The sequence below is a fragment of the Anser brachyrhynchus genome, assembly GCF_964034855.1.
Source record: "Anser brachyrhynchus genome assembly, chromosome: 15".
In the NCBI taxonomy this organism is placed as follows: Eukaryota; Metazoa; Chordata; class Aves; order Anseriformes; family Anatidae; genus Anser; species Anser brachyrhynchus.
In genome coordinates this window covers 11,867,292-11,892,811 of record NC_137733.1, presented here as the reverse complement: position 1 = coordinate 11,892,811, position 25,520 = coordinate 11,867,292, and the positions used below count along the sequence as shown (strand labels likewise).

The 25,520-nt window shown below is 36.7% G+C and overlaps 2 protein-coding genes across 4 annotated transcripts in view; both read right to left on the bottom strand.

Annotated features, from left to right (window-relative positions):
• The window catches only part of SUN1 (Sad1 and UNC84 domain containing 1), a 34,547-nt gene extending 31,145 nt beyond the window's left edge, over positions 1-3,402 (bottom strand). For both annotated transcript variants that reach the window (XM_080556703.1, XM_080556696.1), the window contains exon 1: positions 3,319-3,402. The gene's annotated coding sequence lies outside the window, so the exon portion shown is untranslated. The remainder of the gene's footprint in view (positions 1-3,318) is intronic.
• Positions 3,403-4,685: 1,283 nt separating this feature from the next.
• Positions 4,686-25,520, bottom strand: part of DNAAF5 (dynein axonemal assembly factor 5) — a 28,602-nt gene continuing 7,767 nt past the window's right edge. For both annotated transcript variants that reach the window (XM_080556707.1, XM_080556708.1), the window contains 8 exons: positions 24,267-24,479; positions 21,909-22,052; positions 16,882-17,050; positions 14,091-14,238; positions 9,252-9,402; positions 7,785-7,941; positions 6,214-6,405; positions 4,686-5,699 (listed from right to left, as the gene is read on the bottom strand). In XM_080556707.1, the coding sequence (XP_080412833.1) occupies positions 5,560-5,699; positions 6,214-6,405; positions 7,785-7,941; positions 9,252-9,402; positions 14,091-14,238; positions 16,882-17,050; positions 21,909-22,052; positions 24,267-24,479 (1,314 nt within the window). In that variant the 3' untranslated portion in view covers positions 4,686-5,559. The remainder of the gene's footprint in view (positions 5,700-6,213; positions 6,406-7,784; positions 7,942-9,251; positions 9,403-14,090; positions 14,239-16,881; positions 17,051-21,908; positions 22,053-24,266; positions 24,480-25,520) is intronic.

Here is a 25,520-nt window from a genome sequence, read left to right as displayed (position 1 = left end):
AGGCCCTCGCACAGCACACCCCACCCAAAGCCCTGGCAGTTTTAAGCGCTTTGGAGCCTGTGTTCTGCACAAAAGAGCTCTGCCTGTGCCAGCATCAAACCCCAGTAACCACTGGACTACTGCGTTAAAACAAAATGTCACGGACCTGGTTTCAGCAAAGAAGTCGAGGCTTGAAACAAGCCCTTGTGCTCAAATATTTAGGGAGTGTATGCAAATACAGTCAATGTGAAATCTGTGGCCTGGTTACTTTTTCTAAATCTTTAGTCTCTCCAGACCTAAGATGGGCTTCGTGCTGTGATGCACTGCAGTCAGGAACTGCACAAATGGAAGAACACGGTCTGTGTAACTTAATGTGTAATCAGCCCAAAAACTTTTATTTATTCGTGTTCAAGAGAAATGACTCAGCCTGCTAGGAAAGACTGGGTCATAAATATGTTACTATTAAATAAATAAAGAGGCTCTGTGTACTTGTTCGGATGCAAAATTGGTGAGAAGTTAGAAGAAAGAAAAGTAACATAAGGACATTCAAATAACATTAGCTAACATCAATGTTGCACTGACTTTAGGCAATGATTATTTTAAAAGAGCTATGCTGTAGTTATGTGAAAATTTTAAGATGCTGAAGCCAAAGTCGAGCGGATCCCAACACCTGAAAGCTAGCACATAATTTGGTAAGACACTCAGCCAGTCACAACCTTTCAGTAGATGGCTGAATACTTTGCAAAAAGGTGAGTTACCTCACTCTGCTGACTATACCTTCTCCTTCTGTACTTTGCACCTGTTTGTGTGTCTTTAGAGCAGAAAACATTTAAGGGCACAAGACAGAGCAAAAATCACTGAGGCTAAATCTCTCTGGAAGTCTGGCAGTACAAGGCCAGGTCTTCTCAGGATCTTCTCCACCCGTTCCACTGGAGCCCAGCCAGGGCAGGGTGCACTCTGCTCTGGCAGAACAAAGCACGTATCACTCCCTGGGCACTGCTCCAGCTCCGCGGGCTGCTGCATCTTGTCTTGGGCAGCTGTTTTTCCCTCAGAACCAGGCCAAGAGGCTTGAGAAGGATGGCTTAGATTCAGTTCTGCCTCTGCTCCCTGGCTATAAGGAGCAATAGAGCCTTTATCTTCTAGAATTTAAGTGAAACTTGGTCCAATATTCCAATTTTGTTAAAATAAGCTGGTACTTAGTTATTTTTTCCACAGTTCAGGAAAAAAACCTGCTCTGTAGCAAATAAAAATGATTTCAAAATTTTTCAGCATCCAACAATGAGCTCTGAACATAAAGTGGGCTCAATTTTATCAGCTAAACTGAATTCTGTAGAAAAATGGTCAATAAGAATAAAAATAGATCGTATTAGAAGTGTTTCAGTTTTGATGCTCTAGAAGGCAGTTATGAATTTAGAAGAAGAAAAAAAAAAAAGCTTTGTTAACTGACACCAGGTATAGGGAAACTACAATACATGGCCAAAACAATCCAAGCTCCACATCTACTTACCCTCTCTTCGCACATACTTGCCTTCTTCCCTTCCACTTCCACTGTGATTCCCAGTGAATTCCTGCACTCACACTTAGAAAACCTGTTCTGCTGTGTTCTTGCCCTTGCTATCAACCACAAAGTTAGAGGTACCCACAGCAATTAAGGGTGTGTGCTGAACATGACAGTGACCGGTGTGGCAAGAAGTTTCTGAGTGGCAAAACTGGACGTGGCACACTACTGTGCTTGTGGGAAAGGCTAAGGGCACAGGGAGCTCAGCAGCAGCATGGGGATGGCCCCTGGCTCCAGGGTCCTGTGGCAATGTGTGGCAGGGATATATTGGGCAAGGGGGATTCTGTAGAAATACTCCCTAGTGTGAGGAAGTGTGGTGACCTTTATGTCCATGGATGAGGAGATGATCATATATATGCATTCGTATGAAAATTGCCTGAAGTATCTGAAAGTCTGATTTCTGTCTTGATAATTAAAGAAAAAGTTTCTCACCAGCTGCATCGCACATTTTGGTTAAACTGATGAGGGCCCCTTCTTCACACCATCACTGGTGTCAGCCAAAGGAAATGGGTGCTCCATGCAGTGCAGTTAGATTATCAGTAAAAAGGGGACTGCAAAGCACTTCAATTTTGCCACTAGATCCTGCCATCGTCCTGACTTACAGGGGATTTCAGACATTAACAAGAAAAGCCGATTACACACAAGGCAGGCTGACAGAGCAGCCGTTCTCCTCTCATCTGCTGCTTCAACTCAAGTTACTGCCTTTCTTGAGCTTCCCCGGGGGACTGATCTCAGTAAGTGGACACAAGCCCGTTAGCTGTAATTTTCGTTGATCCTTCAGCTGCCTAATAATGAAGACTTTTTGCTTTATATTTTTCCCTCTCTTTAAAACATGGATAGAGCTTTGCTAGAAGGGTGGAGTTGAGGCAGTTGAGACTCAGTCCATCATGTATCCAACTGGACCAGATCTGATCCTGTCTTCTATGGGAAAACCAACATTTGCTCACTTTCCCACGCAGTGATCCTAACACAGATTCCATAAATGAAACAAACTTCGCTCTTCTCAAGCCAGCAGTTGATTTCCACAGGCCAAGATGTTACTTGGTGCCTGCAGCACTGCTGTAATGTGTTTATTCTGCTGGCACAAGCGACTTCTCATAAGCAAGGTAAAACCTACGCAATAACCAATCAGAACTCTAATCTGCATGTTCCAGTGTATGAAAGCTTTTCAGTTAAAAGATACAGTTCACTCTAATAGCTTCTATAGCTATTTCAGATGATAAGAGCCAAGGTTAAGAGTAGGGGACTTCACAATCTATTAAGAGTAGTCATCACACACACAATATTCTGCATCAGGTATGTCTGCTCTGTTCAAGTTATAGGTACACTTCAGTCTTTTCGTGATTACCTCCTAACTACATTTGCCTGCCTCTTCAAACAGCAAATGTGGAAGCACGATCCAGTTATAGCTAGAGGTTACTCTGGGGAGCACACCACATGTGCAAGCAGACAAGGTGCATTAGTGCATCTTTACCATGTGATGAGATGACACAGTGCACTGCTGGACACCTGCAGACAGGCTGCCAATAATTTGCCTAAAGCATTTCTGAGGAAATGTGCAGATTGTCTACAACGATCCACATGGGTGAGAGGAGGATGGATGGGGGAACAAACTTAACTTCCAGTCTCTCCTCAAACTACTCTCTCTGTAGCCTTCTTCTCACAGTCTAGGTGCATTAATTTACAGTGCTCTCTTCATGTCTAATCAATTGATTCTATTTAAGGTAGTCAACAAACATTTAGAAGAGTCTATATTCAGTTAGCCAAATGCATACACTTACCAAAAATTTTGTTTCACTGAGAATCCAAGTCCCAGGATCCTCCGAAACCAGTCTTCTAGCTTGCAAGGACAAAAGTCAGAAGCACATATGTTCGTCACACGATGGGCGGGGCTAGTAAGCCTGCTTATCTAAAGTCTGAAAGTTCGAGATAACCATTTCGCCCAAGAAAAATTGTCCTTGCTTAAAAGTTATGTAATTAATATGATCATAATAGCATTTGCAATGAACCCAAATAAAATCTAGTACACATAATAGCTGATATAGCAAGACGGAAAAAAACCACCATACACTTCAATTGTGTACCTACTGACACAGCAAGAGGTTGCTGAAGCAAGACTTCAGGTTGTATTGGAAGAATTGGCTGCTTTGCAGTGCTTTGAAATCCCATTTTTTTGAGAATAAGGTGTTGAATGAAATCTCAAAAGGGCTCTGCTAAGATGGCTATGTAGTCTATTTCCAGTCTAATTAGATTGGATTTTTAACGATTGATTAGACTGAGAAAACAATTTCACAGAAACACAGAATAACTGAGGCTAGAACGGACCTCTGGAGATCATGTAGTCCAAATCCTGCTCAAGTTGAGTCAGGTAGAACAGGTTGCCCAGGATGTATTAAGTCAGGTTTTGAATATCCCCAAGGGTGGAGACTCCACAACTTCTTTATTTGATGTAATGTTTTCTAGTGACTTATATTTACTGTACATTCTAAGAATTTCTGATGGCCTTCTCATTATATTGAGCTACACAGTTATTAACAGTTATCAGTCAATTAAAATGCTGCTCAGTAAAGGAAGAGTTATAGCTTGTCTTTTCATGAAAACTTCAAAGACAATGTAAATGATTTAAAACGAGCATCCAGTTCTAGAGAAATGGCAAAGAGCTTTTAGATTGCTAAGAAAGTACTCATTTATTCAGTATCTTTAGTGTTATTGTCCCTTTTGATAGGGTTTTCAAAACAACCCAGTATTTTATGGAGGAGTAGCCACAAGTTTGCATAACTTCGCTTCTAAGATAGAAATAGGTCTTGCTTTGTGTATCTCTTTTCTCTCAAATGTTTCTTTGAGAATGCCAGTAGGTATTGATGCAAACAGACCATGGTTTGGTACAATTAGGTAGTTAAGTCTGAAAAAGTAGTTATCTCAGAAGGATAAGCAAACATGAGGAGTACTCCTATAGCATAAGGAGTATTCCCAAACCTTGAAGAGCCTGTTTTTAGACTTGATACAAAGCCAAGGTACTTGGGAGGTAGAAGCAAAAAACATTTTCTGCCTATAATACTAATAATTTTAAAAAATCAGGAACCTGGTTTTCCATGATTTTTGTGTGTACAATAAATAGCACTGTACCCCAGAATGACTTAGACAGGAATCTAAGAAGCCCACTTTATTACGTAGCTAAGAATGTGAGAAAACTCTACAACTTGTACACTACAAAGGTATTTAAAGAAATGCTTTAACCTAATATTGGAGAATTTCACTTCAAAGTAGTAAGCAAACAAATGTTGCTTGCCTTCCAAGGCACTATAGTATAAACATAAAAGATGCAGATGCTGTGTATTTAACAAAAACAACATAAATATCGTTAATCTAAGTGACAAAACAGCACATTTCCTTCCATTACAATCCTTAATTTAAAAATTGTTAGTTTTATTCTCAGTCATAACATGTAATACAATGACAATACAAAAACATTTCTTTAGTGACACCTACTCAGAATATGTCCCTGTTATACTAGCACAAGTACTCAAAACACCATGAAAATTCTGCTGCATTATGCAACAGAGGTTTGGCTGTCTTCATTTCTGATAGAACTGTTCCTCACAGACCTGACTCTGCAAAGTCTGAATATTATCCATTTTGAAATGCTCCTTAGAAGACTAAGTACTCGCTGAATTACATAAATTTAACATTACACAATTAGTTTTTAAAATAAATTATCTTTCTGAAATATAAATAGTTTCAGATTCCTCAAAAATATTCCTCTTTTAAACCTTGTACCTGGAAAAGTTCCAATGCAAAGTGAATTTAAACTTGTCTTATTGCTAGGAAAAGAAAAAAAAAACCACCTTCAAATGACAAAGAACATAAAATTGTGCTAACCTGAGTTTTAAATGAACTAATACTGAACTTATAAAGGAAAAAAAATCTATTTATTGCTCAGCCTACCTTAAGAAAATGAAAATATGAAACCAATCCAGATCAAACAGATTTCACATGCAGTTCACTAAAAAATCAGCACTGATTCATAAAACTGGTTCTTTGGCTGACTGAATGTGATGTAGTAGTTGATTACAATAGACTGGTGTTCGATGCTTATGTATAACCACTTCAATTTCTCTCACAAGCAGTTCTGGATATAAAATGCTCCCTTCTTTTAAAGCATCTGTAAAACAAAAATATGGTTTATAAAACATTAGCTGCTCTGTCTTTCTCTATCCAGGTTCTCTCAAAGTAGCTGAAACCTAACCTGGAAGTTTTCTATAAGTTGAGCAATCATGAAAAACTAATTCCCCCCTCATTTACTAAAGTCCGTATTTTGACATCTATATACTTGAATGCATAAACTGATACACCAATAAATTCCACAGAATCTGTTAAGAGATAGGGTATGGTCACATCCTGCAGTGGTTAGTGTCTACAGTCCATATCCTGTTTACTGTCTATACAGGGTTCTGATACATCAGATACACTCATATTCCGACTCTAGTGAATACTAGATAAAACATTCTGCATACAGGTAAAAGGTCTGAGCTCATACTCACTGAAACCCAAAGGAAAGTTTCCAGTGATTCCAGCCTGCTAGGAGTAGTCCCTAGCTGTAAGAGTTTTCAAGTGTTACATGAAAGCAGCATTCTTTGTAAAGCACTGTCAAAAATATATATGGCTGAAAGTCTTACCTAGGACTGCATTTTGAGTATCTTGATCTTGGTCATCCAGATGTATCAACAGTTCTTGGTACAGAAACTCAATATTACTTTTCATTACAGATTTCATATCACTGTCCTTTACACATTTAAACCAATCAGTTAAGGTGCGAGCAGCTGCCAGTCGTACATCACGTGAAGCATCATCCAAACGCTTTAGAACTTCTGAAAAGGAATAAATACACAACCCATCATCACTACTAACATAGAAGTTACCTTTTAATTTTTATTTCAAAACACAAATTTATTTTGTAATCACTGAAATTGTTGTTGCATTTATATATGTGACATCTTTCTGTCTTTTGAACTTGTGGAATACATGAAGTATATTCTTCCTAAAAGCATGCATAGGATTGTTATTGGATTGTTTTTTAAAAGTTAATTATGTTGTCAAAATATTAAAATAAATGTATGAAATTATTTAGATTAGTTGGTTAACACTCTACCTACATACCAACATCATCCTAACAAGCTTTAGAGAAAATATCTCTATTTGACATTACAGCACTGTAGATTAGGAGCTTCTTCTTCTTCTTTTTTTTTTTAAACCAACCCCACACAACATGGAGAACGATGTGACTACCATTTATATAATGCATTACTGTTCTACTTTCACTATAGTTGAGACATTATTTCACATAGTCTGAACTAGGAAGCAAGGCAGATGAAATACTGGTAAGTCTTGGAGACAATAATACTGACTAAAGTTCCATCTAGTGGTCTAATGTATAATAACGCCGGGAATACTTCAGCTCAGTTCTGTTCAGCTGGTAGCAAGGGCACATAAAAATGACATTAGCAACAGAATACCTCAATAAAACGAAACATGGCAGCTGAAAAGCTAGCACAGAAAGGGCCTGCAAGAAGCAAGTGCTGTTGGAGTCACACTTAACAACACCTACTCACGTATGTTAACATCTTGATTCTTTAAAATGCATACCTGTACTTTATATACTTTATACAGTCTCACTTGACAATATCAGATCATGTCTTCATCTCTGCAGGATTAAGATGTTAAATTGCCTCTCATATACAAAACTGTTGCTGACCATATGATTTTTCCCAATCTACTTTTTCCACTTCCTTAATATCTATAAAATTACTCTAGGGAATAAGTACCCAAAGAGTTAAAACACCAGATAAAAGAACAGAGAAATAGCACTAAAATATGTTTATGGGAGTAAAATAAGTATGTCTGAGAAACCAAGTCAACATGAAATCTACACCTGTTTGTACCTCAAATACACGTTTAAAGGCTTTTTTGCTCTTTATGTAGGATTAAAGCCATTTGACATAGCAGATCTGTCATTTCCTAGTCTGTGTTAGTACTTTCATCGCTACCAGCTGCAATGAAACTGCAGGTGAGGTGGACAACCTTAAGAGTGAATCCTAAAGCTACACAGCAAATCTGCCAACTGCTCCAGAACAATGATTTTTTATCATTACAAACAAAGCTTCTATGACACTTCAGGAGAAAAAGTAAGTGTAATTCTTCAATATGAAGACATGCCTCCATCATCAAACCCCTAAATTCTTACACTTACCTGGGTAAGTCTTGGTAAGCTGGTCTTCATCAAACTGCCTCCCACAGACTTTTAAAAAAACACCAACAATACAGCAACCCATCAGTCGACTAATTTTAGAGTCTTCATCCATGGCAGCAATAATTTGGGGCATTAGCGCATCTTTGACTTTCAAGATCTAGAATTAACAAGGAAAGCATAAGAAGAACAACAGCTTTTCAGTCACTCTAAAACAATATGCTTATTGGTTACATCAGTTGTCATTTGATCTCACAGATACTGGCTTGTACAATTTAAAAAGATAAAGTTAACTATAATTATACCTGAATCTCTTGACATTACACAGCATCATTTTTGCCTCTAAGGAAGCTTGGGAAATGAAAATCCACCAATAGAACAGCCATTTCATGAATACTCGGTATACATGCATGAGTTTTACATTATCTGTAAAAGCTTTAGACTTGCTTGTCTTTTTATTAAAAAAAAAATCTTGGCAAGACTTTCAGTAATTTGGAGATGAGGATTATGTGTATGTACCAGTAGATGGTGCTCTTATTCTAAAAGGAAGCTTTCAAATAAAGATTATTTTAAAACAACATTTTTAGTGAGTTTCATTATTTGACTTTAATATGTACATTTCATATACATTAATGTAAAAGGCCATTTAGGTCCCCCACTGATTCAGAAAAACATTTAAATACAACAGTAGTCTCTGATGTTGTTTTCGTATATGTGATATCAACCAGTTACATGTGTTTAAGCATTCTGTTCAATTAAGGTCTGTTATAAAGGCAATAAAGACTATAAGCATTTAATAATATTTTAAGTCCATTTGTTTTTAAGTGTCCTTACATTGAACATTTTCCCTTACAAATGCCATTTTTGCTAGCAAACAAGCTTCTAAAACCTCCTCAGATTCAATTAATCCTTGATCACTACAGCACCTAACATTTCTTTAAGCATACTCCTTGCCAGCTCTCTATTTCAGTTTCTATAGATACCCTTCAAGTTCCATCTCAGCTCCTCCTGCCCTTTCCAGGAATCTTTTAGATTTTTTTCCTAAATGGACCTGTGGGCTCCAAGGCAACCAGACAAGTTGTCTTCACCACATTACACAAAAGCATGTACTGGCTAGCTCCAGTGCCGCTCTGCACGTACTGGCTAAGGGGCCAGTTATGTCAAGGGCCTGAGTGTTTGGTGTCTCAGAACCGGTGTTATGCTAGAACAGATCTACAAAATTTTATGACGGCAAGTTCTACAGCATACCATATAGCAGGTCTCAGGTCTTTTATCAGGATATCATCGTCTCCTCACTTCAGATCATTTCAGTTATTAGTACTCAGTTGCAATTAATTTTATTACGAAAACTATACATCCATATGAAAATCCTACTTACAATAAGGATTTATTCTTTTTTTTTCCCTTGCATTTATTTTGTTTTCCTGCCTAAGATTTCAAAGTACACTTGATGAGAAAGAGAGAATTTACCTCTTCTGGTGAAAGTGTTTCACAGTGAATTAGAGCCCAAAGGCATGATACAGCTGTAGTGCGGATGGCAGCTGCTGTTCTTCCAGCATGCCACTGCAGATTAGGAGCCAGAATGTCTTTTATCACAGTCTCAAGGTAGCTAGGGAACAGCCTGGAGCCAAAAATAAGAAAACAAAATAAAGGTTCATGAGAAAGTGGTAAAGAGACTGACAGGATGCAAAAGAGAATTTTCTGTCATAGAAACATAAGCAGAAAAGGGGAAAAAAAAACCCACACACAAAACTTATAAGCCAACATGATTATAATGTATGTGATAAGCCTTTCATAACTTAATTTTTCAAGGCAATATTTAAACAAATACCTAACATTCATGGGAAGGGGAGCCTAGACTTTCTTCCACTTCAGACGATGCCCATGACTCACTGTGTTATCTTGGTAAACTACTTACCTTCTCTCTGTCTCATTTTCTCCGTCTGTGAAGTGGAGATAACACTCCATGTGAATGCTGTGAGGATTCATTAATATTTGTAAGGCCCTTTGAGACTGTCCAATTAAAAGTATTCACAATGTGAAAAGTATGAAAGCTACTGATGAGACCACAACTACTGATATTGCAGGGAGTCTACCCAGAATACTTCAGCTTTCCCTTGGCTCAGAAACTTGTCTCCCTCAAGGATGTGAGGTCTGTAGGATTTTTAAATGGTGCCAGTCCCAATACCAGTTTGCTTTCATTACAAACGTACAAATCTGTGATATTTTTGCTGATGTGTTTTCCTGATCCTCTATTGAATGCGTTGTTACAATACTAAAAGCTGTTGCAAGAATCAAAAATTGCAAGAGGCAACATTCCCTCATACCCATTTAATTTCATCTCAAACAATTTTAAATTAAGAAAGAAAGATATAAATCTTACACACAAGTTTAAAAAGACTTTTCTGCATTAAGAAAGCCATGTCTGCCTGGCCTGTCAGTAGATAATTATGGCTCTGGTTATTCACTTTGCCTCGGTGCTTTAAAGAGCAGCTGGCAGTGTGCAAAACAGATTGACTATTAACAGGCTAAATCTACCTTGACTCACATCCCACTCTATTCAGACTTCCAGCAGACCTGGACTGCAGCCACCTGAGTGCAAAACAGCACATCACCACCCTAGTGCTTGACAGAAAGGGAAGAAGCTGTTGCTGATTTTCTAAGAGTCCTACAATGCCAGGATGAGTAAGTGGCTCCCACAGAGATGTGCCAAGCCACAGGAGGAATGTAACAGGCAGATGTTGACAACAAACAATTATTGCTAAGTACCTTTTAACTTCTTTTTTAAAAACACAAACAAAATTAACAAAAAATCATCCAGCGATGGTAAAATTTCCCACAATAATATTATATCAATGTAATCACAAATGTAATTGTATTTACTTCTTTCCTTTAACTACCCTTTCCCCACTGCAGTTACACTGTGTCACTGAAGTATGATTAGCTAGCCTGCCAGACTTTTGTTATCTACTGCACATACACAAAATTGACAACCTCTGATCTTCTACATGATGAAAATATGTGTACCTGTCTGCTGCTTAGTCACCTGGCTAAAGAAAGGAGCAGTGTCTCAGAAAGTTAGTTCTTGCTTCTTGTCCAGCAGATGGCACTTAAGATTCAGTAATAACAAGAAATCTGAAGTCCCATTAGACACATCTGAATTTGTCAAAAACCTTTAGATTTACTATTTTAAACACATTCCTGAGTGAATAATTTTCCATTCAAAAAGTTGCCAGAAAAAATGTAACTAATGATCGCCATCATTCCAAAGCAGCTCCAAAGCAGTTCTGGGCTATCTGATCAGTAGCTGCTTCTGTTCTTAATAAAGCCCTCTATTAAACTGTAAAGAAAAACAACCTGTCAAAACATAGAGGTAAATTCCATCAGTATTATTCCATCAGTATTATGTTAACCAGAATGCTATGCTATTTGTGAGAAGTCTTGTTCTACTGCTTTGAAATAGAATCAGTAAAGCAATACTTGGCAGTTATCTGACACAATAACGTCAGACTCAAATAAAATTAGATGACCACAGAACTGTGTTTAGTATAATAACTGAAACCCTTCCTATCTAAACTGTTAAAATGTTTTAAGGAGCTGAACAAATTACTACCAGCAATGAATGTGATTGTGTAGCCAAAACTTATTACTACTTCACTGCCCTATCTCTCATTACCATTAAGATGTATTTTTTGCTGTTGCTAATGCAATTAAATTCTCCCTCTTTACATTTTCAAATCTTACTGTTGTAAATCTATGTAACTTACTTTTAAATGTGAACTATTTCCATGAAAGAACATATTTGTGCTATTTATATGCAGTGAGTTGAGACTTTATTTTAAACTGGATAGGAAACAACTAAAATGTAATCTATGCATATAACAATATGTAGTTCTTATGCAGATATAGAAGGCAAGCCTTGGAATTACATTAAAATTACCAACTGCATTTTATGGACTTATATAATTAAAATGGAATGAAATTTTAAGTATTTTTTATATTTCTTTTTCTTGGTTGGCTCCTTTTCTACTTTCATGGCACTGCTGCACTTGGCTTTAGTGTTTGTGGTTTGGTGGTTTGGTTGTTGTTCTTTTCCCCAAACTTAGTATCCTAAATCTAGGTAATTTGAAACAAAATTGGATTTGCTTTTACAAACCAAAAACTCCAAAAATATTTTGTAAGCATCTATTTAAATGCAAAATCTTTATATGTTACTTCCTCCAGTAAAACATTTGATTTTACAGTGGGAAGTAAGATCAAAACTTCAAAGCACCATTTCACTCCCTCTACTGCTTTTCAGTTTCTGAAGATAAACCTACTGGTAAAATTCATTGCTTTGCTCTTGTTCTCAGAGGACAGAGACTCATTATGAGCTATGGTGGGCCATTCTTAGCCAGGAGTCATTCCTGGTACAAACAGATCTATTAACCTTACTGGATGTATCTAATCTTGACAAAAGGTCATTCACTCACACTGCCCGGAGCTAAGCAACTTCCATCACGGCTATCTGTGGACAGGCAGTGTGATGTGTGGCCCTATTTGCTGAGTACACTACTTTGAAACATATTCTTCTATTTTTTCCAATGGTAATTGCCCTTTTTTGTGAATCCAAGTGAAGCTAATAGCACAGCGGGTTTGTTTTCTTCTTCCCTCCTTTGGTTCCATTATTTATACAAATGACTGAGTTGCACAGAAAAGATTTTTTATTCATCCTATTTACTTTGACTATTGCTCAAATAAAATAATACTGCTTGAAATTTACCTTGTGGTCCTCCACTGGCAATCTCTCTCTACCAGCAGTACCTGTGTGCCCTAAGAGAGTCAGGACTATGTAGCACGCTATGTAATGTACCTGTCATACTGCTTGGATGCTTTCCATAGACCAAAATGAGAGGCAGAACACAGAATTAAACCCCCAGTCTTCAAATTCTATTCTGCTGTAAGCTGTAATGTTATTTTTGAGCTGAAAGAGCAGGATACCAAATAACTGCATCTGACACCTGATAAGGATTTGAATATTGGACCCCAAAAATACGTAAACAGATAACAACAAATAATAGCACAAAAGCTTTCAGTTAAAAAAGGACAGCTTCATTACATTACCTCTTTCATACTAGCTCAGAAACTATTAGGGGATGTGTTAGCAGAGTTTCTTCAGCTTACGTGGAACCCCACTGAAGGGTAAACAGGAGGGTTCTTCTGCCCATTCCCTCCGCTACCCTTCACCCCCCATTATGGGATGGAGGCCTGCAATATACTAAATATAAATCTAAAAATGGCAAAAATATGCCTACATTCATCATAACATGGCCTTAAAGAATCTGTATGAGTGTTCAACATATCAGGATGCCCACTGAGTGCCTATTTGCTCATCAGAATCATGAAAAGCTAAGTATAACTGACCATTGCTATCAAAGTACTTTTAGGAAGAATGTTTCCTATGATTAAAAAAAAAAAGAATATTAGAGAGTTAAAAATGAAAAAAAAAAAGGTGCAGACTGTATCAGAATGCATTTACATACTAAATGCAGCAGACACTGGGAAAATGGAGTAGATGCACTTTATGTATTCAGGACAACTTTGCAGAAGAGTTTTCACTGCTAGTAGGGCTAAATTAATAATGACAAAGGGTCCCGCTGCTGGGATTGTTATAAACGGAGGGTTTTTATACGCATGGTAAATTATAGTTAGACTCTATTTGCAATGCTTAAATACTGCAACAGGAGACTTCCAGCATCAGTCACTGAGAGTAACAATAATTCCTTCCCAAACATTTAGTTCAATCCTTTTTAAACACCATGCTATACCACAATTTTTAAATGGCCATATTTTTCAAGTGTTTGATTGTTTTCCTACCATAGCTACAGGCAAAGTTTGAGGCTTTAGGAGTTGGCTGGAATGGAACAAACAAACAAGAAACCCCTCTTTCCTAAGAATCCCCATCTTAGCTTTCAAACATATATTCTTTCCAACTATAGTAGTTTCTTTATTTCTTAAACTATCCAGATCTTCATGATATCCAATTTTAATTCTTCCACAGTGACAAAGATATGAGAATTATAGTGGAAGAAGTCCAGACTTCAATTTTCATACTTTTTATTTCTTAATTATTGCCTTTGCATGCCCCTTCTGAGCATTGTTAAAAAATATAGCAAGAAAAATATGCTACAGAATTTGGTGGGAAAGCCTTTCTTCTCCCACACATGCTAACATGGACACAATTATAGGGGTTAAATAACTACCATGGTCATTACTTTTTAATGCTACTTTAGTGTTCAAATGGCCATGTGAAATTAGAACTCTACTTACCCCTGAGAATTGACGGTTTCATTTGCTTTCTGGAGCAACTGTGATAAAACAGTGAAAAGTTTTAAGCGCATCTGGGGATCTTTGTTTGGCTGAAGACACGTCTTAAGAATGAGAATAAAGTCATCAAGAGCTTCACCTATGACAGGACCTAGAAAAAGAACATGCAATACCTATTTTGGAGCACAAGTAAGTTCTATTTGGATGTTTAATATCAGAGTACTTAAAAAAAAAAAAAAGTAATACGCTTGGTATTAAAGTACTATTTAACTTTCTACTCTTGCATGGCAGCTGCTGATATATCTATGTTACATTGTATTAGGTGTTGTAGAAATACCTAAGCTAACTCTCCATGTGCTCAGGTACCTGCAGACTTAGCCATGGCAGCATGGTGCTCCCTGAAGACTGCTTTACCCCACATCTCACTTAACTGTTTTGGTTCTGCTGTGCTACAATGTATTATGTAGCATATCAATGACATCTGCTACCTGCTGGAACCAGCGCAGTATGAAACGGCAGCCTGGGTGGATTAACACATTTGGGGGGGACTAATGCTGTTTGCTATGTAGCTCTGAAAGCTTGAGACTGCACAAAGTTCTGGTTTTATAGAACTTAATGGAAAACTATACTGAAGCTGGTGTGACTGTGATACCACCCCGAACAGCAGAATTGGTTGGCTTCTTTCTTCTTTCAAGTTTTTCCACATGCAGCATTCAAGGAAAAGTGTTCATGACTCCCAGAGGCACATGAAACGGCATGTTTGAAAGGGTCGGCCTCAAAACTTGGATAATAAAATTATTGCAGTTGTTTTATTCCTCCATGATGATTATTTGCATTTTACAAGGAAATCTAAAATATGGTGATTTCTTAGAAGGTACTATTTGAAATAAAAATATTTTCCAAACTCATTCCCTAGTCTGTTAACATTTTCACATCCTATGATGAATTCTGTTTTTACCACTAAACAATAAACAAACAAAGCCCAACTTGTTATCCCAACATCTGAAGAAATGATTTTGTCAAAAGAGGAAGAAGTTTCTACCATTCTCCTTGATACTGATTAATAACTACATGGTTTTAAAGAGGAGTATGTGTAGACCATACACATGCATTATTCTGCAAGCTGCTTACTGTAGAATGCTCCTTCTGCTCTGTTTGCTATAAAATGCTTTCCCCTAGGAACTTCTTCAGCTTTACTTTCTTGTGATGCACATTCCATTCAACTCCAGTCACTAAGAAAACCCTCCCAGAAAGAGACACAACACTTTGGCATTTCTGATGACAAGAACATTCCTCACATGTGAAATGCACAGATTGAAGCATTCAATAATCCAAAACAAGTTCAACAGCATTTAATTACATCTGGAAATTTAATGTTTAAAATTAAAAAAATAAATTAAAAAATCAACCAAACTTCAGTGTCTAGACTTAAGCAACACAGGGTGAATGTTAAGCTGCAGTTTGCTGTATCTCCATGCCAACAAGTAGGTCTCTATTTTCTTAACATTTATTCAAGATACATTGCTTCATGTGAGTTCTGAGAAATTTTTATGACACTTATTATATCAAACTGATAACAGCAACTCAACAGATGGAAAATAAACAAAATAATCTACATTGCTAATTTCATTGTAAGCATACATTCCTGAAAAACAGTAAAAAATGAAAATTTAAAATAAGTAAACCTGATTACATTGATCAAAAATAACATTATGTGTGGGAATGAAAAGAAAGAAAAACAAACAAACAAACAGAATAGCTCCAGGAGATGCTGTGTCAGACAGAAAACACAGACAATAGCATATAACCAGCGTGGGATGCAAGCCAAAATGTTTGCCCAGACGTTTTATGATTTATTTGCCATTAAGGAAAACAGAGACAACTGTCTAGAAGTTCCTCAGTCACAGGATGAGGAATGCAAATCTACAGAAAAGTTGGCTTCTCAGATCTTGCACTGAAAAAACGTTTTGTTCTTTCTAAAGATGAAAAACCAAAAAAAAGTACTTATACTGGTTGATGCACAAACCAGTGAGTGGGTGTTTCATATAGGTTTGATGAGGCCTTTTTTTTTATTATTTTTGAGGTTCAAGTATTAAATGCAGAAGATAACAGTTCCTTAAAACATATCTGTCCATGTTTATCTGTTTGCAATATGGATACTGGTAGCCAAAGTCACTGCATACATTCCTGCTTTAACCAACAGAAAGGAAAAAGCAAATAAACAGGATAAAACATCTTAAAACAGGTGCCCAGGACAAAAAACTGCCTGTCACTGCCTCCCTTGCCTGCAAACGTAATCAGGACAGCTGTGTCAGAGGTATGTTCACTGTGGAGATCTGAAGTTAGCTGAAATGTATGCTAGAGTGTTTCACTAAACCCTGTGTAAGTGGTGCATTGGAGAACATATGTGAGGAAAAGGCTTGTACAGAGAAGCATCTTTTATAAGGTAAAGGAATAGATGGAAAAAAACAGATACACTTTTGGATACCATAAGTTTTTTTTTAACTTTTTATCTGCCTTCTCGTAACTTTTCACCTCCCCATTATCCTTACCTGTTTCATTTACCCAAAAGTATACTGCTACTTAAGTGCTTTTGGTAGGCTCCTTACAGCCAAGGAGTCTTTTGGAATTTGAGCTGCTTGAATGTCTTCACTTCGGTTTTCATTATACTTGTGAAGCTTCTGAATATTACACTATTCATTATAAAACACAATGTGTCTGCAGGCTACCAAGATTATTACTTCATTATTTTTTTTTAACTGGATGAGCCTTCAAACTACTAAATAAGTCATACCTGAATGATTTGCGATGACATCTAACTGTAATATTTCTGGAGAATAGCAGGTCCAAGAATCATGTGATACTGAAACCCATTCCAAAAGCTGAATTATATGCTGCTTGTAGAGACAAAGAAAACTATCCAATTGCTGCACTTCGGCTAATGAGCACACTGTTTCTTCTGCCTGTTAAAAATAGAGATGAGACACTTCATCTTAACTGGAAAGATATATATATATATTTTTAAAAAGGCAAAACTTTAAAAACTCTCTGTTTATACTATGAGAAGGGAAGGAAGAAGAAGATTTCCATAGTTTCAATTTGGACAATCAGGACCGATGTATGGTGTCTGCCTATAATAAATCCTTTAACTCTGATTTTAAGACAAATATTTGTCCTGATTTCAAAACAAAATCATAAAGAACACAACAATGTAGTAGCAAAATAAAAGAATCGAATCCATTTGAAAACCTATCCAGAAATTAACTAAATATAAACCAGTTCTTATTAGTTTTAAAGATGTTGTGATTTTCTCCTAATTTAACAATGCTTTAAAACATGTTCATAAAGACAATTTCCCAAACTCACATCTAGGAGGCTGTGGCAGCTTCCAAAAATTATTGCTGCTACTGTTTGGAGAGGACAAAGTACTCCCTCTCTCCAGCGCCTGTTTTATTTTTTTTCTTTCCTTTAAAAAATTTGAATTAGGCAAAATGCTCTAAAAAAATTCTCTATGAGCATGCTGAAAGTAGTATCTATAGTATTAGTGATTTCAGTGGACAGTGAGTCGAGAATAAGGAGCAAGGAACAGTCAGAACCCCCACTGAGAAATAACCTATGTTGTCAGTATGATCTCCTGTTCTAGAAGGGAAAGAAGTAGCGGAGCACTATGAGTGACACCATTTGTCTTTAAGTGGTTCAGTACAACTACAAACTGTAGTCATATTTTTAATACTTTTAAATTGAACTCAATCGCACAAGTTAGCTGAAACATGGAAGCATTCTGCCAGACAGTCAAGACAATGCAGAATAACTTGTAGGAAAATACTCCTTTTCTGTAAATAAATTGGAAGATACACGACTACATGGCAAGACAGAAACCGTTCTCCATCAACGACCCCCCCATCTGCAATACCTTTCTTTTATTGAAAAAAATACAAAACAGATACAAAACAATGCTTCATTTCGAGGTGATTTAAAACATACTATTAAGTATGACTGCATGACTGCAAAAAAGTAGGAGAGATCAAATTAAATAGGCCAACAGATTGATGAGTCTTCTCATTCAGAAGGGTCTCATAGTTTAAAAAAAAAATAGCAAGGGTGACTTTCTTTCCTGTACTTGAAGCTAGCAAGTTTAATGATGCATTATTTTCATGCTTATAATCAATATGTGCCCAAAGAAGAAGGAAAATAGCACAAGACAGTGGCAATGAAACAAAGCCTTACCTTTAGGTCACCAGGTATACCACTGAGCAGCTCAATACATGCCTGACTAACATCTGATACAGCTCAGTCTATTCGGGGCTGTAAATCACACTCCTCATCACAAAACCTCATTGCTCAGTTGGTGGTCCTGATCTTTTTCCTTAGCCCCAAGCAACCAGAAACACTGATGAACACAGAGCAAAAGGGCCAATCAAGCAAGTAGAAGACTGCAACACTCACAATCAGATCACTTCAATTGTGGCCTCATATCTCTGTGATCTTCTGTCTCCTTATATTGAAGTCTGAATTGAAGTTCTATAATGCGAATTTTGGAATAATTTATTCTTATGTTCAAAATCTTTTGATTCTGAATGCAGGCTTCTCTTCTGAACAACAAATTTATATTAATAAGGCTAGATGTAATCCATTTGTTCTACACGTTCTTGGAGTATTTTAACACGGACTTCTTGCCTTCTGCAAGTTGAAGTTTCAGAATACCCAGTAACTGGGAAAAAAACGAATAAACAAACAAACAAAAAAAAACAAACACCAAGCTGTGTTTGTCTTTGTAACAGATTTATATACTGTACTTATGTAATCTCTTTGCCAGATTCTGTCTAGCTGAAAGAAAGGCTAATGAGAAAAAAGATTCTCATCCAAAGTACTGTCAACTTTAAAAATCATCTGTAACTGCAGGAACATCCTAAACCTTTAATAATCTTTGGAGATTAACTTTTCCATATATGAAAATATATGGATTTACCTCCGTGAAACTGCTTTCTTTGTAGGATTATGAATCTGTCAGATTTTAAATGGACATTGCTGACTTTATGGACCATTTTAGGGCTAAATAGACAAGATACTGGAAAACATACCAGATCAATCTGTCTGAGGTTTATTTGGACAGATTTTCTCTTTAAAACAAAACAAAACAAACAAACAAAAAAGGCCAAAAAACAAATCTCACTCCCACATTGGCTGTTCATGAGACAGATCTTTGTGCTGTACCTCTCTGTCCTGCAAAGTCTGTTCAATACTTGTTTCAAGCTTGTTCCATTTTACTTCCTTCAGATTAGTTTTCTATATGTATGTCTCCTTGGAGGCAGCCTGTCAGCTATGGGACCATAAATACTGATGATACACAGGCCTTTGGAATATCATGCCTGGGAGCAAGAGAAAGGAAGTAGAATAGCCATCACGTTTAAGGAGCACATTTGAAAAAAGACAACTCGCATAGGTCACGATTATACTGCATGAGGATGGCTTGGTGATATATTTGATATTTGGCTCGGGGAAGTAAGAGGAAGAGAGAACTAAGAGGGCGAGATAATGTTTAGCCAAAATGCTCATCTATTATCAGGGCATCTAGAAATGTCCTTGATTTTAAAGCGTTCCTGCAACAAGATTTAAACTTTTAGTTCTGGTTGGAGGTAAAAAGGTCAAACACTGTAAAATGAGTCTGATGTGTGCCTAAACATAAAAAAAATTATCACTTTTTTTTTTATGGACAGTAGCACTCTTGATCTGTAGGTGAATTGTTCTTTAATTGTCAAAAAAGGAGATTTGAGACCAGCTTCAGAGTTCTGTACTGTAAGTTTTAACAAATATTACCCATCTGACAGCCACAACATTTTCAGGTGATCTCCTTTCACTACATCAACTTTTTGCACAACTTAGTCTCCCTCTTCAAAGTTATCTTCATCTTGAAGTCAAATTCTCTCTAAAGACTGCATTTCCCTTTACAGGCATCCCATTTGTAAACTCTGACATTGGGATTTTTGTCATTCAAGACATAATAGTTTATTAAGATAGTACCTTTAGAAGAAAGATTCCTGCCCCTCTCACCCCTGCATAATATCAGACACTAAAATGAAAATTATCCAGTGTAATGGTTCTCTTGATTGTCATCAAGCCACCTGTTAATACATTAGGAGACTATGCAGTGAAATATTGTTTCTGGATATGAAAACAAACTTATTCAGAACCATCTTTAGTTCTCTTCCCTTTTTTGGTGTGCTACCAAATTTTTTCCTGGCCACTTGTGTGCTTGTGTATATAACCTAATGTTAACAATAATCCAGTGACTTCTATTCACCTAAAAAATTAAGCAGCAACAGTTCAATCAGCATGCCCAAAGCTTTGCAGTACCCAGTGATAAGTACAAACTCTTTAATACCTCCTTTCCTAAACCATTACCTTAACTATAACATTCGCTTAAGTAAAGCATTGTCCTAGGCCAATTGCAGCCCTCACCAACTGTGAGCTTCCCATGCTCCCTTAACGTACTTCAAGCCTTCTATTCTGAAACCTAATCTAAACACACAAAATATCTTGTTTTAACAACAGCCTGCGGACCCATACTGACCACAAAATAAAACAGGACTCTAGGGCCCCTCTCAGAATCGGCACATATTTTAATTCTGTGGGCCTTCACCCAAAGTTATGAAGAAACGTAGCTCTCCGGGCTCTGCTCTCCCAAACTGTAACCCCAACTCCAAACTTAATTTTGTTGTTAATCACATGTAGTATGTACAGTAAGAGGTGCACAACTTTGGACTAACCATAAGCTATTACTCCCCACTGATACAGCCAACCCTTCAGTGAACAAGCCTTACAAGATACAATAATAAGGCCAACTCCCAAGTTTCTTATGAGAGTAATATGTTTTTCTGTTATGTCAGCCAAACTCAGCTATTAAGCAGATTTCTGCTTATGTGGGAGCTAACATATTCTGCTCGTCAGGCACCAGTGTTGCCCTAGATTTTGACCACAGATTTATTCCCATACTAACCCCTAGCACTACCATCTTCCAGATCTATAAAAGAAATACCCTATAAGATGTAGTCTCCATCACTGCTAATCTTCATTACAACTCTGTGGATATGCAAAATTCAACACTAAATAAGATCTTGAAGCTGTTGTCTGGAAATAGTTATAGCACTTAACAAATATGAACTGTCTGATCTGTTGCTAGCAAAGCAGAAATACCAATATTTTGACTGGCAAATGATAACATCCATAGATCTTTCAGCCTTCACAGTGACTTCTAAATATTAACTAACTACCAGAACAGTGCCATAGAGATAGGCATTTGAAGAACTTTTATTTTCATAATCCAAGTATTCCCTCATGCTTATTTCATTCTAACAGAGTGAATCCGATGAAGTTGAAGTTATATGCATATCTAAATATTTAGCTATTGTATTTCTGCACAATTTTTGAAACACCGATTGCTATACACTCATGCACATACATATGAAAATAAGTAATCTTCAAACAAAACTAGAACGATGATACTTCTTAGCTTTCAGATTTTAATGTTTTATTCTTTTGGATACATTGCTTGTACCTGTTTTAAACAGACTAAATCCAAAGCAATTTCAGCCATGGAAAAAGATGAGGAGACAGACAAAGGGGCAGAGTCAGTGTCAAGGTCGATACAACAGCAATTCATTTCAGACTCTACCAATATTTGTGAATGTGCTCACAGTTAAGGATTTCTGTGGTTTAATGCTTAACAACAAGACTAAAAATCATGGCTCTGTTTATACAAAGTGCTTTACCAATAAGGAAAAACAGAAGCACAACAAAATACTAAACCAGTTAATTGCTTACCTTTTCTTTAAGGTGCTGAGAATTTGGTGTTGCCATTACTGTCACCAAAACTTTCAAGAGTTGCAAACAAATTTCTTTGCAGTCTTCCTGGCACACTTCAATTAATCCTTCTACACAACAAAGCAATTGTTCCATATAAAAGACCTATTTTTTTAATAAAGAAGTAAGTTTATTATGTTTGTTAGAAAATATAATATTCATTTTAAGGGAGAGATAAGGGAAGTGACAATAATAAAACATGAGTGCTGTATAATCTTCTGAATTGGTAATATATTGATCATTTTGTGTTAGTTCATTTGATGACCTACATTCTACTTTGTGTAGAACTCAATATAATCTTCTTCCCTTGTCCCGTTAACAAAATAAATGGTCCTGCTCTTAATCACACAATTGCTCGATTGTGAATAAAACATCACAGTATTTCAGAATGCTTTCTGATAGTACTTTCTCATTCTGAAGTGTAATTTGTTAATTAATAACATATTTATTACAACTTTTTCAAATATAATTCCATATAATTCCTTACTAGTTTGAATGGAACATTAATAGTTAAATACATAAAACAAGAAAACCTGAGTGTCTGCTTTTATCTTTGCCAATTTATCTCGTTTGTTGCAATATAATGCCTGTTATCTTGATCCAACTAATATCAATGGAAGTCAATATTCCTGTCAGTCAGTTTGCAGTAACTTCTATGATAAAGTGCATCTGATAATCCATGAAGCTGTCAGACTACATTTAACTAACAGAAGGGGCCATTGTTATAAATTTACTTCCAAAAAATAAATCAAGTCTAGGAATAGGTTAGTTATAAATGTTATTAATCTCATGGACATGGTCAATCCTTAGCTAAACAGTGTCTATGCAGCATTTACTCTCTAAAATAGAGAAAGATTGTTTTCCAAGACCAAAGGCTAGAACAATTCCACAATTCCACCAAATGCTTCAGCTGCAGATGAATGTGTCTACTGTATATAATGCCAAATGGAAATGGTGAGCTTAAGACCACATAGCAATTTTGCAGATATACTTCAGGGAATTGTTATTTGAACAACCAAGTTATAGTGCTTCCAGTTATATGAGTTCCTAATCATCACAGGCTTCACAGAGATTAAGGTTAATTCTCTGCATCACTAGTATATATTCCATTAGGGAAGAAACCTAATGAGGGAAGAACTTCAAATGTGTATCTTACATTGGCTCTAAAAGACAATTATGCCAGATTCAATCTATACACATGAATAACTTTTTTTAAAGGGAAGTTTGAATCTGACACAAAGTCAGAATTTTCTGAAGGCATCACAGTGGCCCTTTTTTGGTCATCTTAAGAACAGAGGTCTAACAAACTTTTGCTTCCACTGAAGCTGGGATTTCATCTCTGGGGGAGATTTTAAGGATTCTTGTTGTGAATGTCTAACAGATCTATTTGTAGGTCTGGGCAAGTGATGAAAAGAAAAAAAAAAAGAGAAGAAAAAAAAGAGTAAGATAATAAAAAATAATCTTGGAAGCTTACAATCTCCATTGCACACTGAAGAGAGCTCTCACCTCCTTATATAGCAACTGACGAATATTTTTCAAATGCCAAAATGAAAATGGTTTTCAGGCTCAGCCATTAGTTAAGGGTACACTCAGGAATAAATTTCTAATTTAGATAGGCCTTCCTGCTAAATTCTAACTTAATGAGAAGCAACCAAGCTGAACAGACAGAACACAAGACATGCTCCTAAATTTACCTGTAATTGTACTAGTATCTTTCTTTTAAAATGGAAAACAATACAAAAATTCATACAAAATAAAAACAAGAAATGACATTAAAACAGAATCTTTCTTGGAAAGCCTGACACGTCAATCACTATGGACTGTGAAAAGTTGTCAGTCATTTTTACTGATGATGATCAAAATATATTATCTTGTTTGGACTGTGAACACAAGGCATTTGAAAACATCAGTTAAATTCTGAACCTGGATCAGCCAAGGGAGTGTGCTATTAGTACAGTACATACTAACCAGCTTCTTCTCTCTTTGTCATGCCTTTTCCTGCTACCGCCTGAAGCATTTTACTACAATTCTCAAACTTGAATCCACATCTGCTGAAAGGATAGATTACCAGCAAGTTTTTGGGAATAGTGTATTTGACTAGGTGACTACAACTAGGAAAAGAATACAAGGCAACTCAGGGAGGACATGGAAGCTCCTGCCTTTGTCTCAGACACATGCCTACAACTACAACCTATGATAGGATAGGGTGGGTGTGCGAGGGAGGGAGAGGAAAGGGAGCACTTAAGGAGAACAAATACAAAGTTGGAGAACCACCAGTCTAAAACTTGGGACTGTTGTGTATTTTCCAATCACTCTTACCTCTTCAGATCGTTGACAAACTCCAGCTTGTGACAGCATGTTGCCAAGATCAGTCAAATGAGGCTGTAAGATTTCTTTTGGGCTACCTCGAATCACTGCAGTTAGAACCATTATACAAGACGGCTTAGGTGTTTTCTTAAAGGCTGATGTGATTAATTTCAAAGATACCTTAGGGTTGACAAATGTTCCAATCAATTCTGCTGCTTTCACACACTGAAAAAAAAGAACAAGAATATCGAGAGGATTTTTCTGAAAACACAAGACCATTCAACGTATCATGGGATTTTTCTTTTTATGATTCCAGCTGCTATTTGAAATGCCTTGTAGGCCTTTTCCACTCACTCAGTAATGGCTATATGCATGAAGAAATTTTCTTGACATGTGTTCAGTAAGCACATAATAAGGCATGCAAGCACTCTTCTCAGCAACAGACAAACTTCCATGAGAAAGTAATGTACAGAAATGAAGTGTACAACTTTCAGTGTAATAAAGTCTCTAGCTTAGAATAACCAGATGTTGCAGATTTACTGGTTTCATTTTTTTCCTCCAAATGCTGTTCTGAGGCATGCTCTCAATGCCCCCACTACCCATTTATTAAAAGCAACAATAAAAACACAAAAGAGGAATTTTTTGTCATTGTACAATATTTTGACATGGACATTGCTGATCTGGCTTACTGTGGAAGCGCTGCCATAGAGGATCTGCTCGCTGCTTTCAATCTCTGAACTAAAAAGGCTTAAATTACTATCTTTTCCCCATTATATTCATGCTCTTTGATCCCGTCTCTGCCTTGCAGACACATTGGTATGCTGTATTCCACGTTAAATACCATCACACCAGAATTTACTCTCTGACTGGTGCCTAACATTTACAATCAGGTGCATGAATAAAGATACAGTCAACTACTGCACCATTACCTGTGCAACAGGAACATTTCCTCCTAACCCCTTTATAGAGAGCAGCTAGGTAATTCTTATATATCTTATTTGGTATTATTTGGTTAGAGAAAGACATGCACATTTCCCAGCTTGGCAGTTGTTCTGAAATAGGTTCTTCTGTGACAAAGGACGAAGGAGATAATCATAGTATCCTGTGAAGCAGCATCACAGAGGAGCAAAAAAGCATTCATGAACCAAGTTGCTGAAATTTTGGCATAGGGAAGAGTAAAATTAATTTAATCCTCCTAATTAGGATTAAAACTTTTGAAAGCACCTGTGAAGAGATTAGTGGTGGAATTCCAAGAAAGAGACAAGT